A 16,368-nucleotide genomic window follows, 5' to 3' on the forward strand; every position below is an offset into this window, starting at 1 on the left:
ATCAGTGATATTGGCCTGTAGTTTTCTTTCTTTGTGACACCTTTGTCTGGTTTTGGTATCAGGGTGATGGTGGCCTCGTAGAATGAGTTTGAGAGAGTTCCTCCCTCTGCTATATTTTGGAAGAGTTTGAGAAGAATAGGTCTTAGCTCTTCTCTAAATGTTTGATAGAATTCGCCTGTGAAGCCATCTGGTCCTGGGCTTTTGTTTGTTGGAAGATTTTTAATCACAGTTTCAATTTCAGTGCTTGTGATTGGTCTGTTCATATTTTCTATTTCTTCCTGGTTCAGTCTCAGAAGGTTGTGCATTTCTAAGAATTTGTCCATTTTTTCCAGGTTGTCCATTTTATTGTCAAAGAGTTGCTTGTAGTAATCTCTCATGATCCTTTGTATTTCTGCAGTGTCAGTTGTTACTTCCCCTCTATCATTTTTAGTTCTACTGATTTGAGTCTTCTCCCTTTTTTTCTTGATGAGTCTGGCTAATGGTTAATCAATTTTGTTTATCTTTTCAAAGAACCAGCTTTTAGTTTTATTGATCTTTGCTATCGTTTCCTTCATTTCTTTTTCATTTATTTCTGATCAGATCTTTATGATTTCTTTCCTTCTGGTAACTTCGGGGGTTTTTTGTTCTACTTTCTCTAATTGCTTTAGGTGTAAGGTTGGGTTGTTTATTTGAGATGTTTCTTGGTTCTTAAGGTAAGATTGTACTGCTATCAACTTCCCTCTTAGAACTGCTTTTGCTGCATCCTATAGGTTTTGGGTCATTGTGTTTTCATTGTCATTTGTTTCTAGATATTTTTTGATTTCCTCTTTGGTTTCTTCAGTGATCTCTTGGTTATTAAGTAGTGTATTGTTTAGCATCCATGTGTTTCTATTTTTTACAGAAATTTTCCTGTAATTGATACGTAGTCTCATAGCGTTGTGGTCAGATAAGATACTTGATACGATTTCAAATTTCTTAAATTTACCAAGGGTTGACTTGTGACCCAAGATATGATCTATCCTGGAGAATGTTCCATGAGCACTTGAGAAGAAAGTGTATTCTGTTGTTTTTGGATGGAATATCCTATAAATATCAATGAAGTCCATCTTGTTTAATGTATCATTTAAAGCTGTGTTTCCTTGTTTATTTTCATTTTGGGTGATCTGTCCATTGGTGAAAGTGGGGTGTTAAAGTCTCCTACTATGATTGTGTTACTGTTGATTTCCCCTCTTATGGCTGTTAGCATTTGCCTTATGTATTGAGATGCTTCTATGCTGGGTGCATAAATACTTACAATTGTTATATCTTCTTCTTGGATTGATTCCTTGATCATTATGTAGTGTCCTTCTTTGTCTCTTGTAATAGTCTTTGTTTTAAAGTCTATTTTGTCTGATATGAGAATTGCTACTCCAGCTTTCTTTTGATTTCCATTTGCATGGAATATCTTTTTCCATCCTCTCACTTTCAGTCTGTATGTGTTCCTAGGTCTCAAGTGGGTCTCTTGTAGACAGCATATATACGGGTCTTGTTTTTGTATCCATTCAGCCCATCTCTGTCTTTTGCTTGGAGCATTTAATCCATTTACATTTAAGGTAATTATTGATATATATGTTCCTATTCCCATTTTCTTAATTGTTTTGGGTTTGTTATTGTAGGTCTTTTCCTTCTCTTGTGTTTCCTCCCTAGAGAAGTTCCTTTAGCATTTGTTGTAAAGCTGGTTCGGTTGTGCTGAATTCTCTTAGCTTTTACTTGTCTGTAAAGGTTTCAGTTTCTCTGTCAAATCTGAATGAGATCCTTGCTGGATAGAGTAATCTTTGTTGTAGGTTTTTCCCTTTCGTCAGTTTAAATATGTCCTGCCACTCCCTTCTGGCTTGCAGAGTTTCTGCTGCAAGATCAGCTGTTAACCTTATTGGGATTCCCTTGTATGTTATTTGTTGTTTTTCCCTCGCTGCTTTTAATATTTTTTCTCTGTATTTAATTTTTGATAGTTTGATTAATATGTGTCTTGCCATGTTTCTCCTTAGATTTATCCTGTATGGGACTCTCTGTGCTTCCTGGACTTGATTAACTATTTCTTTACCCATATTAGGGAAGTTTTCAACTATAATCTCTTCAAATATTTTCTCAGTTCCTTTCTTTTTCTCTTCTTCTTCTGGGACCCCTATAATTCGAATGTTGGTGCTTTTAATATTGTCCCAAAGGTCTCTGAAACTGTCCTCAATTCTTCTCATTCTTTTTTCTTTATTCTGCTCTGCAGTAGTTTTTTCCACTATTTTATATTCCAGGTCATTTATCCTCTCTTATGCCTCAGTTATTCTGCTATTGATCCATTCTAGAGAATTCTTAATTTCATTTATTGTGTTGTTCATGGTTGTTTGTTTGCTCTTTAGTTCTTCTAGGTCTGTGTTAAACGTTTTTTGTATTTTCTGCATTCTATTTCCAAGATTTTGGATCATCTTTACTATCATTATTCTGAATTCTTTTTCAAGTAGACTGCCTATTTCCTCTTCATTTGTTAGGTCTGGTGGGTTTTTACCTTGCTCTTTCATGTGCTGTGTGTTTCTTTGTCTTCTCATTTTGCTTACCTTACTGTGTTTGGTGTTTCCTTTTCACAGGCTGCAGGTTCATAGTTTCTGTTGTTTTTGTTGTCTGTCCCCAGTGGCTAAGGTTGGTTCAGTGGGTTGTGTAGGCTTCCTGGTGGAGGGAACTAGTGCCTGTGTTCTGCTGGATGAGGCTGGATCTTGTCTTTCTGGTGGGCAGGTCCACGTCTGGTGGTTTGGGGTGTCTGTGACCTTATTATGATTTTAGGCAGCCTCTCTGCTAATGGGTGGGGTTGTGTTCCTGTCTTGCTAGTGTTTGGCATATGGTGTCCAACACTGTAGGTTGCTGGTCGTTGAGTGGAGCTGGGTCTTGGCGTTGAGATAGAGATCTCTGGGAGATTTTTGCCATTTGATATTACGTGAGCTGGGAGGTCTCTTTTGGACCAATGTCCTGAACTTGGCTCTACCCCCGTCAGAGGCACAGCCCTGACACATGGCTGGAGCACCAAGAGCTTGTCATCCACACGACTCAGAATAAAAGGGAAGAAAAAGGAAAGAAAGAAAGAAAGAAAAAGATAAAATAAAATAAAACAGTTATTAAAATAAAAGCAAAAGGTAATTATTAAATAAAATTTTGCAAGTAATTAAAAAATAAAGGAAGAAAGAAGAGAACAACCAAACCAAAAAACAAATCCACCAATAACAAACACTGAAAACAAGCAAACAAAACAGACAGACAGAACCCTAGGACAAATGGTTAAAGCAAAGCTATATAGACAAAATCACACACAGAAGCATATGCATACACACTCACATAAAGAGAAAAAGGGGAAAAAAATATATCGTTGCTCCCAAAGTGCACCTCCTCAATTTGGGATGATTGGTTGTCTACTCAGGTATTCCACAGATGCAGGGTACATCAAGTTGATTGTGGAGATTTAATATGCTGCTCCTGAGGCTGCTGGGAGAGATTTCCCTTTCTCTTCTTTGTCTGCACAGCTGCTGGGCTTCAGCTTTGGATTTGGCCCCGCCTCTGCGTGTAGGTTGCCTGTGGGCGTGTGTTCTTCGCTCAGACAGGACGGGATTAAAGGAGCAGCTGATTGGGGGGCTCTGGCTCACTCAGGCCGGGGCGAGGGAGGGGTATGGAGTTCGGGGCAGGCCTGCGGCGGTAGAGGCCAGTGTGATGTTGCACCAGCCTGAGGCGCACCGTGCGTTCTCCCGGGGAAGTTGTCTCTGGATCATGGGACCCTGGCAGTGGCGGGCTGCACAGGCTCCCAGGAGGGGAGGTGTGGAGAGTGACCTGTGATTGCACACAGGCTTCTTGGTGGCGACAGCAGCAGCCTTAGCGTCTCATGCCCGTCTCTGGGGTCCGTGCTGATAGCCGCGGCTTGCGCCCGTCTCTGGAGCTCCTTTAAGCGGCGCTCTTAATCCCCTCTCCTGGCGCACCAGGAAACAAAGAGGCAAGAAAAAGTCTCTTGCCTCTTAGGCAGGTCCAGACTTTTTCCCGGACTCCCTCCCGGCTAGCTGTGGCACACTAGCCCCTTCAGGCTGTGTTCACGCCGCCAACCCCAGTCCTCTCCCTGGGATCAAACTGAAGCCGGAGCCTCAGCTCCCAGCCCCCGCCCGTCCCAGCGGGTGAGCAGACAAGCCTCTCGGGCTGGTGAGTGCTGGTCGGCACCGGTCCTCTGTGCGGGAATCTCTCCGCTTTGCCCTCCGCACCCCCGTCTCTGCACTCTCCTCCGTGGCTCCGAAGCTTTCCCCGCTCTGCCACCCGCAGTCTCCGCCTGCAAAGGGGCTTCCTAGTGTGTGGAAACCTTTCCTCCTTCACAGCTCCCTCCCACTGGTGCAGGTCCTGTCCCTATCCTTTTGTCTCTGTTTATTCTTTATTCTCTTGCCCTGCCCAGGTACGTGGGGACTTTCTTGTCTTTGGGGAGCTCTGAGGTCTTCTGCCAGCGTTCAGTAGGTGTTCTTTTGCAGTTGTTCCACATGTAGATGTATTTCTGATGTATTTGTGGGGAGGAAGGTGATCTCCACGTCTTACTCGTCCGCCATCTTGAAGCTCCTCCCCAGCTTTGTGATTTGTAATCAGTTTTTTTTTTTTTTTTTTTTTCTTTTTGCGGTATGCGGGCCTCTCACTGTTGTGGCCTCTCCCATTGCGGAGCACAGGCTCCGGATGCGCAGGCCCAGCGGCCATGGCTCACGGGCCCAGCCGCTCCGCGGCATATGGGATCCTCCCAGACCGGGGCACGAACCCGTATCCCCTGCATCGGCAGGCGGACTCTTAACCACTGCGCCACCAGGGAGGCCCTGTAATCAGTTTTTATACCCTGAGTTTTATGTCTTCACTTGCCATGCCTGTCCAGTTTTCTTTTTTGTTTATTTGGAGCACCTAGGAGGTAGGCAGCAGTTAAGAGGGGAAAATCTATCAAAAGAAGGATCATCATGCATCCTTCAAGAAATTTACAATTTGTATGATTATTTACAAAAGACTGGAAAATTATAGCTGAGCAAAAACTTGTAATCGTGATAACATTATTAGAGCAATATGAGATAATAAGAATTGTTGACTCTATGACTCATTTTATTGTTTTAGAAGACTTTGGTTGTAACTTTTGTTTAAGACAATGTATTGTTAGGTCTTGGGTGATTTTAGAGCTAACATTCTAGTTGTTATGACTTTTAAGAAATAATGAAAGTGATTTTGGATGTGTTAGATATGTCCATTAGATCTTTAATAAAAACAGTAAGTAGTTAACATATGCAGTCATTTACCTTATGACAGCAACAGGTGCTTTACATGCACATTATCTTGTTGAATCCTCACAATCACCCTTAGACATGAGGAAACAAAGTTTTGGAGAAAGTAAGTTGCTCCATGTCACATTACCTAATAAAAACCAGAGTTAAAATTTGATTTCTGAGCCCAGCCTTTCATTGTTCTACCACAGAGTCAGATTTTATTTTGGTATTATTAGGTCTAAGGTCAGAAATTACATATAGTCAGTATTACCCTAAACAGTGTAGCATGCTTATCCAAAATTCAACACAGACAATTATTTCTCTACCCTTGGAATAGATCATTACTTCTTTGATTGAACATCATGTTATTAAAAAATGTACTGTGTCTTTATCACCTTTTGCACATTTAAATGCATACATACACAAGAGAAATGTACAAGACATGTCCAACTAAGGGAATAGTAGATTAATGTATTCTGTCTCAGGATTCTGGATGTATTTTCATTGAATGGAATGGCAGACATTTTGAACTAGTTAAATTGTACCTGCTGCTCATATGCACTTTCTGTCAGTCTCTTGCTTTCTGCCTTACTGTCCATTTATATAACAAATATTTATTGAGTGCCTTACTGGTGCCAGAGACTTAGGTATTACATAGCAGTGAACAAAGCAAAGTTTGTGTCCTCTGGAATTTGGATTATAGTGGAGAAAAATAATAAATATATGTGTACTTATATTTGAAGGTATATGTGTACTAGGTGGAAATAAGTACTGTAGAAGGAAAATGTGGAGGATAAGGAGTACCTAGGATTGGGGAGATGTTGGGAGTGGAGGAGTGGAGTGGTTGCTGTCTTGTACATATAGTGGCCAAAAACGGGCCTCTCTGAAAGAAATAAAGGAGTAAGCTGTGAGGAAATCTGGGAGAAGTAACATTATATCGGGAGTGAAGTGAGTGTGTACCTGGGGCACTCAAAGAACATCACAGAGGCCAGTTGTGGCTGGAGCAGAGTAAAGTAATAAGCGGAAAAGTAGTAAGAAATAAGGTTGTAGCAATAGAATGCAGGCCGATTCATATAGAGCCTTGTAAACCAGAATCAGGACTTTGGAAAACCATCAGCATTTTAAGCATGTGAAAGATCTGCCATGTTTTAAGATCATTGGCAGATGTGGGGAGAATAGATCATAGGGAAGAAAGAACATGAAAGGGAGAACATAGGAGGTTATTATTAGTCAAGTTGAGTGTCTTGGACAAGTATTGTAGCAGTGGTTGAAGGTACTAAGTGGAAATATTATGACAGTTTTTGAAGGTAGAGCTGACACATTGTATTAATGGGTTGGATATGGGATGTGAGAGAGTGACCAAGTTTTTTGTCCTAAGCAGCTGCAAGAGTGGAATTTTCATATACTGTCATATGGTGAAGACTGAGGAAAGAACATATTTTGGGGGGCAGGGAGGTAGGGAAGAAATCCAGAATTCAGTTTTGTCCATGTTGGTTTGAGATGCATATTAGACATCAAGTAGTGATATCAAGTAGGTAGTTGGATAGATGATACTTAAAGCCGTGAAATGAAAAGGTAACCTTGGGAGGGATTATAGATAGAGAAAATATTTCTGGGTAATGGATTCTGGAGAACTTTTTTTCTGTCCTCTTGACTTGGTATCTGTTTCTTGTCCACGTTTTCTCTTTTTCTTCCTCTTCTTTGAGCAAATATGAGTGAATTTAAGTTGCCTATACCTCCAAGAATGCATCACACTTCTAAAATAGTCTTAAGGTGCACCTAAAATACAATACAAACATACTATATTTATATATTGCTTTGAACTTTGTAAAGAACTTTTATTTATGAAATGCCTGCTATGTGCCAGTACTGTGCTAGGTACTTCCCAGTGTATTATCTGTTCGAATTTTATAAATGATTGATTGTATTTAAATGGAAATAGTGATGTATCTGGCAGATTGTAGCTTTAGAGAAAACATTCTTTTGTATTTATATGTTGTTTCAGTTTATATATATGTTTGCATATACATATATAATTTTTAAATTAATGAGAGCATAAATATCAATATTGTAGTTGATATTGTGTAGTAGAAAGAACACCGGATTAGGTGTCTGGCAATTGTCACTGAATAGCTATGGGAAAGTGATTTGGATTTTTTTTGGGTCCTGTTTCCCATCTGTAGAATAATAACAGAATTAAGTTTGAGGAGAGACTTAGTCAAGGGGTCTCAGCCAGTAAGTAGATTGGGAATAGTTGTTTTTATTTATGCTTCCATATCCACACTGTCCAATGTTGTAGCCACTAGCCGTATGTGGCTATTTAAACTTAAATTAATTAAAATTAAATAAAATTTAAAATTTGTTTGCTCAGTTGCACTTGGCACATTTCAGGTGCTCATTAACCACATATGTCTAGTTGATACTGTATTGGGCAGTGCAGCTCTAGAACATTTTCATCATTGAAGACAGTTTTATTAGACAACACTGCTTTATACAACCATTGCTATAACAACTTTCTTTGAAATCTGTGTTTGGCTATTTGAATTTATTTTTCCAACTTGTCAACCAACTAGAAATAGCAAAAATTAAAAAGAATTTTATAGGATAAAAATGTAGTATAGTTCATTTTCACAGTATCATGTGTCTAAGTACTTTAAAATTATAATTAAAAGAGCTTTCATAGCACTATTGAGAGAACTTTCATTAGAATCTGTTGATGCAACTTTCATGTTCAATTTCTGGATAGTAACAGACATTTTTGAAACCTAAATACTAATGCAAAGAATGTTTTAAAAAATAAAATAATATTTTGCTATTATATATGATAAGAGGTGTAAAATACTAGTTTTAAAATTAGTATCATTAAAATTAAATCAGAGCAGTTTCAGGACACAATATTTGTGGTTGTAGAAATTATTTTTCTTCACTTTTTCTGTTTTCTAAATAGAAAAAAGGAATACATCGTTGTACAAAATGCAGACTACAGTTTTTAACATGCAAAGAGAAAATGGATCACAAGACTCAGCATCATCGGACATTTATAAAACCTAAACAACTAGAAGGATTGCCTCCAGGAACAAAAGTGAGTTCAAATATGCTGTATTCTAACATTTTGTATGATAATAGACATTAACTCCTGCCTGGTTTTATTTATGAATATAATACTTTAAAAATGATTTCTGATTTAATTAAGACTTTAATTTTAGGTTTTACCATTCCTGTGTTTAGGAATAAAACTTCTAACCATTGCTTTTTGGTCAGTAGTGCGTGCAACTCTAAAGTGGTATTCCTTTGTAAAAAGTATAGCTAGATTAACTGTTCCAGGGTTAATGGGTTATGTCAATGTTACATAGGCTATTTTGGAGCTATTCCAGTTGGCAGTGTATATGTCATTTTTATCTGTTAAACTGTAAGATGCTTGAGATCAGGAATCATGTTTTATTTATCTTTGTGTCCTCAGCATCTGGTATAGTGCCTTGAATGCTGTAGGTTCTCAGATGTTTATTGAAATTGTTATTACTGAGTCTACTCTCAGAGAAGCAAGTTCTGCTGCTGGATAGCATTATGTTTTAAGTGAGCAAACACATGTCTGACTGCATACTGATGATTGTAATTTACTTTTCCCTTTTTGCCTTATATACCTCTGTTTTTTCTGACTTCTTTATACACAGTCAGCTCTTGAATATTTGCTCCAGTGGAGGGAAACAGAGGCATGGATAATCCAAAGTGAAATAATCCCCAAAACATTTATATTTGGCTTTGGGTTCTTACCTTTGAATGTGGGTATGTCTGTTATTTGAATTAACTAAAACAATATAAAGCCATGCTCTGAAGACCTAGAGCAAGAGAAGCTATCCAGCATCCTTCCCTGCAATCCATTCATTCCATGCTGGGACTAGACATGCAGAACACTAATGTAAGCAGTGCAGTCCTCTCTCATATTTTCCCTTAATAATAATAATAATAATAATAATAATAATAATAATAATAATGATACTAAATGTTTTTATAGCACCTTAGAATTAGACTTTTGTTATGTTTATTCATATATTCTATTATTTAATCCATATAGTAAGCCAGTGAGGTAGACGAGGGAAGTATTGTCCCTTATTATAGATAAAGAAGCTTAGAGAGGATGTTACTGATTCAAGGTCACATGGCTAGAAAGGAGTGGTATTAGCTTTAACCTCAGGTCTTTTGATTCCTAGTCCAATGCCTTTGTATGATACTAAAGCACATGTTTTTCATGGTACTTCCTCATAGGCTGTTCCTCAAATACATGGGGGGGTGTATAGTCAAATGATTAATGAGAAGGTTGGAGCAGTTGTGTTCTTCATTGTCAACCAGCAAATATAATTTCTTAATACCAAATGTTCAGTCTTGTATTAGTTTCCTTTAAGGAAATTCTAAGTATTATTAAACTTGCCATGCAATATAGTGAATTGATATAACCTCTCACATAACCTTTGTAAACATAAATCCTGCCCAATTAGCCCCTGGAAAGAAGTCACATTTACTGTAGATCTGTTTGTTTTATAGTTGTCGAAGGGTAACACAGTCCTTTCTAGGCTTTGAGATTTAAATTTTAACCTCTGTGTTTGTGAATTTTTAGTTATATCAGAGCATAGAAATAGCTATGGAATGTGCTCTTTTAATATTCATATAATTTGCTTTAACTCCTAATTATCCATTAATAACTCTTAACATATAACTGATATCAGTACAAAAATGTAAGATTACAAGTGAGTAAATATCAAGTTTAATTTCATTTAATTGATATGAACATTTAGAATAAATGGAAGACTTACCAGTTACAGTTTATACTTGCCCTTTCCAAAAACTTGATGTTTAACTTTTTGTTATGCAGTGATATTTTAACAGTAATGCAGTGATTAATTTTCTAAAGCAAATATTATCTTCATTTTTGTAGGTTACTATTCGAGCTTCAGTTGGCCCTCTTCAATCAGGATCTTCAACTACACCTACCATTAGTGCAAGCACTTCTACACTTCAGCTCTCACCTCCAAGGACTAAAAATATAACTGCTAAAAATCCCACAAAATCTAACACAAGTAAACCTAATATAACTAAATCCATTGCAAGTAAACCTAATGCAAGTAAGCCTAATGGAAGTAAATCTAAATACAAATCAAAAATATCTAATATGCAAAAGAAACAAAGCACATTGGCTAGTAGCAATAAAAAAAGTAAAGTCAATACAGCATTGAGGAATTTAAGGTAATCTTTTATTCTTGATACACAATACTAATTTAATCTTAAGTATAAAAACTTTATTTAATATAAATTTACCCTATTACACAACTCTCTTGTACATTTATACACTGTCACTTAAGGCCAAGCAAATAATAAAAAATATTTTTTACAACAGTTGAACAGTACTTAAATTACTGTTTTTCTATAATATTCATTTATTACACTGGTGTTTTATGTTGTGCTTATATCTTGTGATGTTTGAATTGGTTAATTTAACCAATTGATTAATCCCTTTTTTCCAGTAAGAAACATTAGCTGATATTAGATTTTTTATACTTATTCTAGCTGCTGTTCCGTAGCAGATTTTTCAAATAATAAGTCTCTATTTGAAGATGTTAATTTAAACACCTTAGCTTTAATTAACAGAAAATTAATAAGGCAGTCCCTTATTATTTTTGTTTTAAAATATATTTTTATCATTTTCTTTATATCTCTATAAGGTGTCGTCGGGGAGTTCACAAGTGCATTGAGTGTTGTTCTGAAATAAAAGATTTTGCAAACCATTTTCCTACATATGTCCACTGTAGTTTTTGCAGATACAACACTAGCTGTAGCAAAGCCTATGTGAATCATATGATGAGGTAAGATGAGTTAAACATCTATAATTACCAATTAAAATTACAGTTCAGCAAGTTTGTTTTTGAAAACAGTTATCCTATTAGAAGTCAGTTTCTCTCTTCTAAGAAAACTTCTGAGATGATTCCTGGTACTATTTTTCTGCATAGTAATTCATGAAGTTCCTGGAAACTCGAATTTTAAGAACAGTTAGACTAATGAAATTAGGATAGGTTTGTTAGGGAAAATAGTTTTTCTATGGGAATTTTTTTTCCTATAGAACTTTCAAACATGGTTAATTCCAAAGACAGAAAAGTAAATGTTTTAAGTATATTTATGAAACAAATACATGTAATCTCATGAGTGTTATTCTCTTCAAAGCAGTCACTTTGAGAGATTCCAGGGTTTTCAGTGATGTTAGAAACTTCATTGAGTCTGTTTCTCTCTCTCTCTTTTTCTCTGTAATCCATCTGTCTGTCCATCCATCAAACCATGTCTCCTTGCATTCATTCAGTGAAATGAGAGACTATTTCAGTCATGATGCCATTGTTGGAATTATTTTTCTTTAATTCTTTCAACTTAGATAATTAGAGTATTCTATGCAGAGAGAGCCTTCATAGCCTATGTTATCTTCATTTGTATCTCATTAGTTGGGGCATCCTTCAGGATGGATTTTTATTTTTTAAAAAATAGTCAAAAATTGGGACTTCCCTGGCAGTCCAGTGGTTAAGACTCTGCGCTTCCAGTGCAGGGAGTGTGGGTTCCATCCCTGGTCAGGGAACTAAGATCCCATATGCCACGTGGCACGGCAAAAAAAAAAAAAAAAAAAAAGAAGAAAATAGTAACGACAGATTATGAGAATAAAACATTTTTAAAATAAATAAATAAAAATTTTAAAAATAGTCAAAAGTTGTTCAGATATAAGCCAGTTAGGTTGATTATTCAAAGTGAGTTTCCATTTTTTCAGAAGTCAGAATATGATTAATAAAAGTGATTTTCTTATAGATCACAACATGACCTCTGTGTTACTTTCTGGTCATTATCAGATACTCCTTTCAAGGACTCTCCCACGTTTCTTGATGGCTCCAGCACCTCTCTCACAGTTTTTTAACCCCCTTGATGACTAGCCTGACATTATGGTAACTTGACTTCTTTAGTGCCAGTGCTTTACATCACCTTTAAACTTGTTGTACCCCCTTTCTTACCACAGTACTATTTTAATCTTTTCATATATACTGTTCATTTCTTTTGAATTCCCATTTCCCAATAACTTTCTGGGCTTTAAGTTCTTTTTCCAGTCCAGCAACACCTATCTAACTATAGCCATCCTCACCGTCAGGGTCATCTGTTTTGATTGCTGCTTTGTTTTTGTTCTAGAATCCTTTACACATTTAGTCATGCTTACCTGGCATAAAGGCCAAAGACTTGACCATCTTCTTCTTCTGAACTTTATGCTCAATTCTAGACCCCCAAATAGTGCTTGATTCAATCAACTCTGACTCATGGTCTTTAACTTGAATTGGGTCCTATCTTTTTATTTTTAAATACTTCTTTATTCTTACCTACAGTATCTGATTAAACATTTTTTTTGGTAAAGATTTTATTTTGGCTTCTCTTAGTTATTAACATGGCCTACACATAGTTGGAGGTCATCCTTTTTTTTTTTTTTTTTTTTTTTTTTGCTGTATGCAGGCCTCTCACTGTTGTGGCCTCTCCCGTTGCGGAGCACAGGCTCCGGATGCGCAGGCCCAGCGGCCATGGCTCACGGGCCCAGCCGCTCCGCGGCATATGGGATCCTCCCAGACTGGGGCACGAACCTGTATCCCCTGCATCGGCAGGCGGACTCTCAACCACTGCGCCACCAGGGAGGCCCGGAGGTCATCCTTTTAATTAATCTTTTCAGCCTCAAATTTTTTTCCTGTTACATTTATCCAGGCATTAATCTCAGAAATCAAACATGTTTTACTTCTCCAAAGTTAACCCTGCCCCTTATCTCCTCTAGTTCTTCCACAAGTTCATTCAGTTAATTTGCAACTTCATCTTCTATCTACCTGGTTCCTTCTGCTTACAGATGATTTCAGGTATTTTTTTAAAGATGAGGGAGACTTGTCCTTACTGCCTACTTTCCTTATCTCTTGTCTTCTTATTACCATGAACATTTGTAAAAAGTATTTGTTAACTAGCATATTTGTGATTCATTTCTTTACCTTTTAATTTGAGTATCATCCTCACCTACCAACTAACACTGCCCCTTTAAGGATTATCTGTCAAGTACTGATCCCCCTATTTATTCACTTTTTTTTCACTTACTACTCTATGACTTCTTTAGAGTCATTGTTGTCACTCACTTTTGAAACTGTTCTCCTCAGCTTGTGTTTAACCGCCACCACTATTTTTCTTCTTCCTTTTTGCCTACTCCTATTCATTGCCTTTTCTTCCTTCAGCTCTTCTCTCCTCCTTACATTTCCTTTCTTCGTAATGTAACCACTGTCACTTTTACCTTTCAACTTTGAATCTTCCAATTTCATTCCTTAGTTTTCCTGAGATCTAACTCTGTATTTCTAATTATTTCGTGTTTTGTTTTGTTTTGTTTTTACCTTCCTTTGACTCATTGGCATCTAAAAAGAACCTAAATAAACCAAACATTATCATCTTTCCAGAATTCACTTTACTACCATCCAAATACTCTTTCAGGGCATCATTTGTGTGAATGTGGAATTCCAGCTGGAAAAAAATTCACTGTTGCAAGTATCTTAAGCTTGTGAAGTTCTCTTGATCTGCCACTGTGCATCATGGCTTCCTGAGACAACACCTTCTGCATTCTGCCTCTCTGCCTCCCACCTACTACAGTGGACTACATCTATAATCCATTTCCTCTAAACCAGGCCCCAGCCATCCTTTGCCAAGTGTACTTCTGTGTGGAATGTCTCTTGTTCTTTGACAAATGTATGGCTCCCCAAATGCAGCCTTAATTCTGCCCTTAGTTTATAGGGGATCAAATCGGAAAATATTTTGTTTTCCTAAGCCAAGGGTCATTCTACTCTTCCCTCTCCCATTTATCATAGGCTTCTCATTTGTCCTATAAAACCTCCAAATCCATTCTATTCTACAACATTCCCAATTAGCCCAACTCCCTTCTACCTTTATCCCAATTCCCAGTGAGCCCCAACCCTGCACTTCATTGTCAGGAAACACAATCTTACTCATGGTTAGCCTCATGTGGAACTGAAAGCTTCCATTGCCACTCTTAGGGTTTGGTAGCTCACTTTTCCTTTTTCTCTACTTCATATGTACCCCTCCCTCCCTCACTGCCTTAGATATCTCCCATTGAATGGCCTAACCACTACTTCTTCCCAGTGTGAATTCTTGTTACAGGCTTGAGTTTTATATGTACAGAAACTTCATTTTCTCCAGAGGATGAGTCCCTTCAATCCCTATCCCATACTACCTCTGTACTCTCAATTGGTCTTTTCCCCTCCAGTCTCAGACTGCTCTTCTCCAGAACAAACTTTCTCCCATACTCATTTTTGACAGTGGCTTTTCCTTATTCTGTGTTAGTCCCTGGAATGCCCCTGTCCTTCCTTTCACTTTACCTTCTTTGAAGTGTCTGATCACCACAACCACTCACAGGGATCATTCCTGGCTTTGAGTTGTATGCCATTCATCCGTTCTGCCTTTTGTTATGTTTGTTTGTATCTGTATTATCTCCTTGAGAAGAAGGGGCTCTTTGTATTTACCATGTCACCTAGCACATTACAAACAGCAAGTGAGAGTCATTATTGTAATTATAAAAGAAAGCCTCTAAATAAAATCTCAAAAGAGGATATTAAAAAATCTTATGCAGTTGGAGCATTTTTGGAATAAGACTCTTACAAAGAAGAGCATCATTAAACATATAATTTTTAAGTGATTTTTTAAAGAAGTAGCATTATTTGGGTTTGGTTGTTTAAATTATTGCACCCTGTTTGCTTATAGCTTTTAGGTAGCAGTGGAAGTCACCTGAAAAAATGAAAATGCATTACTGTGTAATATTGCTATTATTCTTCAACATTATGTATAAGAAAGAAGGCTTTTTTCTCTACGTGTAATAAAATTAGGTAACAGCCATAAGTACCTAATATCTTTTTCTAGCAGAGCTTACTGTTTGCTAAGAAGTGTGGTAAGCTGGTGATGAAGAATCTGACAAATCTAGATTTGAAACCAAGCTTCACCATGTACTTATTACATGTGTGACTTTGGGCAAATTACTTAACTGATTCCCATTTTCCTTTTCTTGAAGAGAAAGTTACTGTGATTATTAGAGGAAATGTACTTAAAGTGCTTCATAAAATGATTTGCACTTAGGAGATATTCAAGTAATTATAGGTATTATTTCTAAATTGTCATTATTCGGTATCGTAAAGTCCTTGCCTTTAATTTTCACAATTTAGTAGGAGAGATATATTTACCTAGCTTAATGTGATAAACAAATGACTGTGAGAGCCCAGAGAAGGTAACGATGAATTCTTTATACAAGAAATGAGAAGGTATTGTATAAATGACATTTCATTTAGGCTTTGAAGGATGATTTAAAAATTTTCCAAGGAAAAAGAAAGCTGGTACAACAATTTGTTCCTGTATAATAATAAGACAGATTACTGAATTAATTTTTATAGGATATGCTTTAGTTCATTATATTTTTTATATAGATTTTTTGGCACTAAATAATAGTCATTAGAAGAACAGTTAAGATTACTGTGATGGCATCATAAATGGTCTTCTGTCCACAACCCACCCCTTCGGCCCTTTCCCATTTCTTCCTTTCTTTTGTTACTAATACCTGGTCAGGATATTTTTTGGCCTAAAATCCTTTACCTTCCTAATATTAATAGGATGAAGTTCAAATTTTCTGGAGAATGTAAGACCTTTTAATATCTAATTCCTAACTACTTTTCCAAGAGCCTTCAACTCTTATTTTCTTTGCTTTGCCTGGAGTAAGTCAGTATATGGACCTTCCTAACTGAAATGTACTACTAATTGTTAGCTGACTTCTCCATTTACCTGCAGCTTTCCCTCATGCAACCACAAAACTGTGTGTGTGTCACTGTTGATGTTTATCCTGTGATAATGAATATGTATTCACTTGTTTAGCAAATGTTTATTAGGCATTTATTCTGTGCCAGATGCTTTTTGACAACCTTCCCCCCCAAACCCTGGACCATGAACTCTAAGGCAGACAGCCTGCTTTATTGTATCATCAACCTCTAGTCTGGTGTCTTAATAGTAGGCATACTGTCAATAT

The 16,368-nt window shown here is 37.1% G+C and overlaps 1 protein-coding gene across 4 annotated transcripts in view; it reads left to right on the plus strand.

The window, feature by feature from the left end:
• Positions 1-16,368, plus strand: part of ZNF280D (zinc finger protein 280D) — a 119,480-nt gene that overhangs the window by 59,478 nt on the left and 43,634 nt on the right. For all 4 annotated transcript variants that reach the window (XM_060097293.1, XM_060097296.1, XM_060097295.1 and 1 more), the window contains 3 exons: positions 8,206-8,340; positions 10,189-10,496; positions 10,973-11,113. In XM_060097293.1, the coding sequence (XP_059953276.1) occupies positions 8,206-8,340; positions 10,189-10,496; positions 10,973-11,113 (584 nt within the window). The remainder of the gene's footprint in view (positions 1-8,205; positions 8,341-10,188; positions 10,497-10,972; positions 11,114-16,368) is intronic.

The sequence above is a fragment of the Mesoplodon densirostris genome, chromosome 4 (assembly GCF_025265405.1).
Source record: "Mesoplodon densirostris isolate mMesDen1 chromosome 4, mMesDen1 primary haplotype, whole genome shotgun sequence".
Classification (NCBI taxonomy): Eukaryota; Metazoa; Chordata; class Mammalia; order Artiodactyla; family Ziphiidae; genus Mesoplodon; species Mesoplodon densirostris.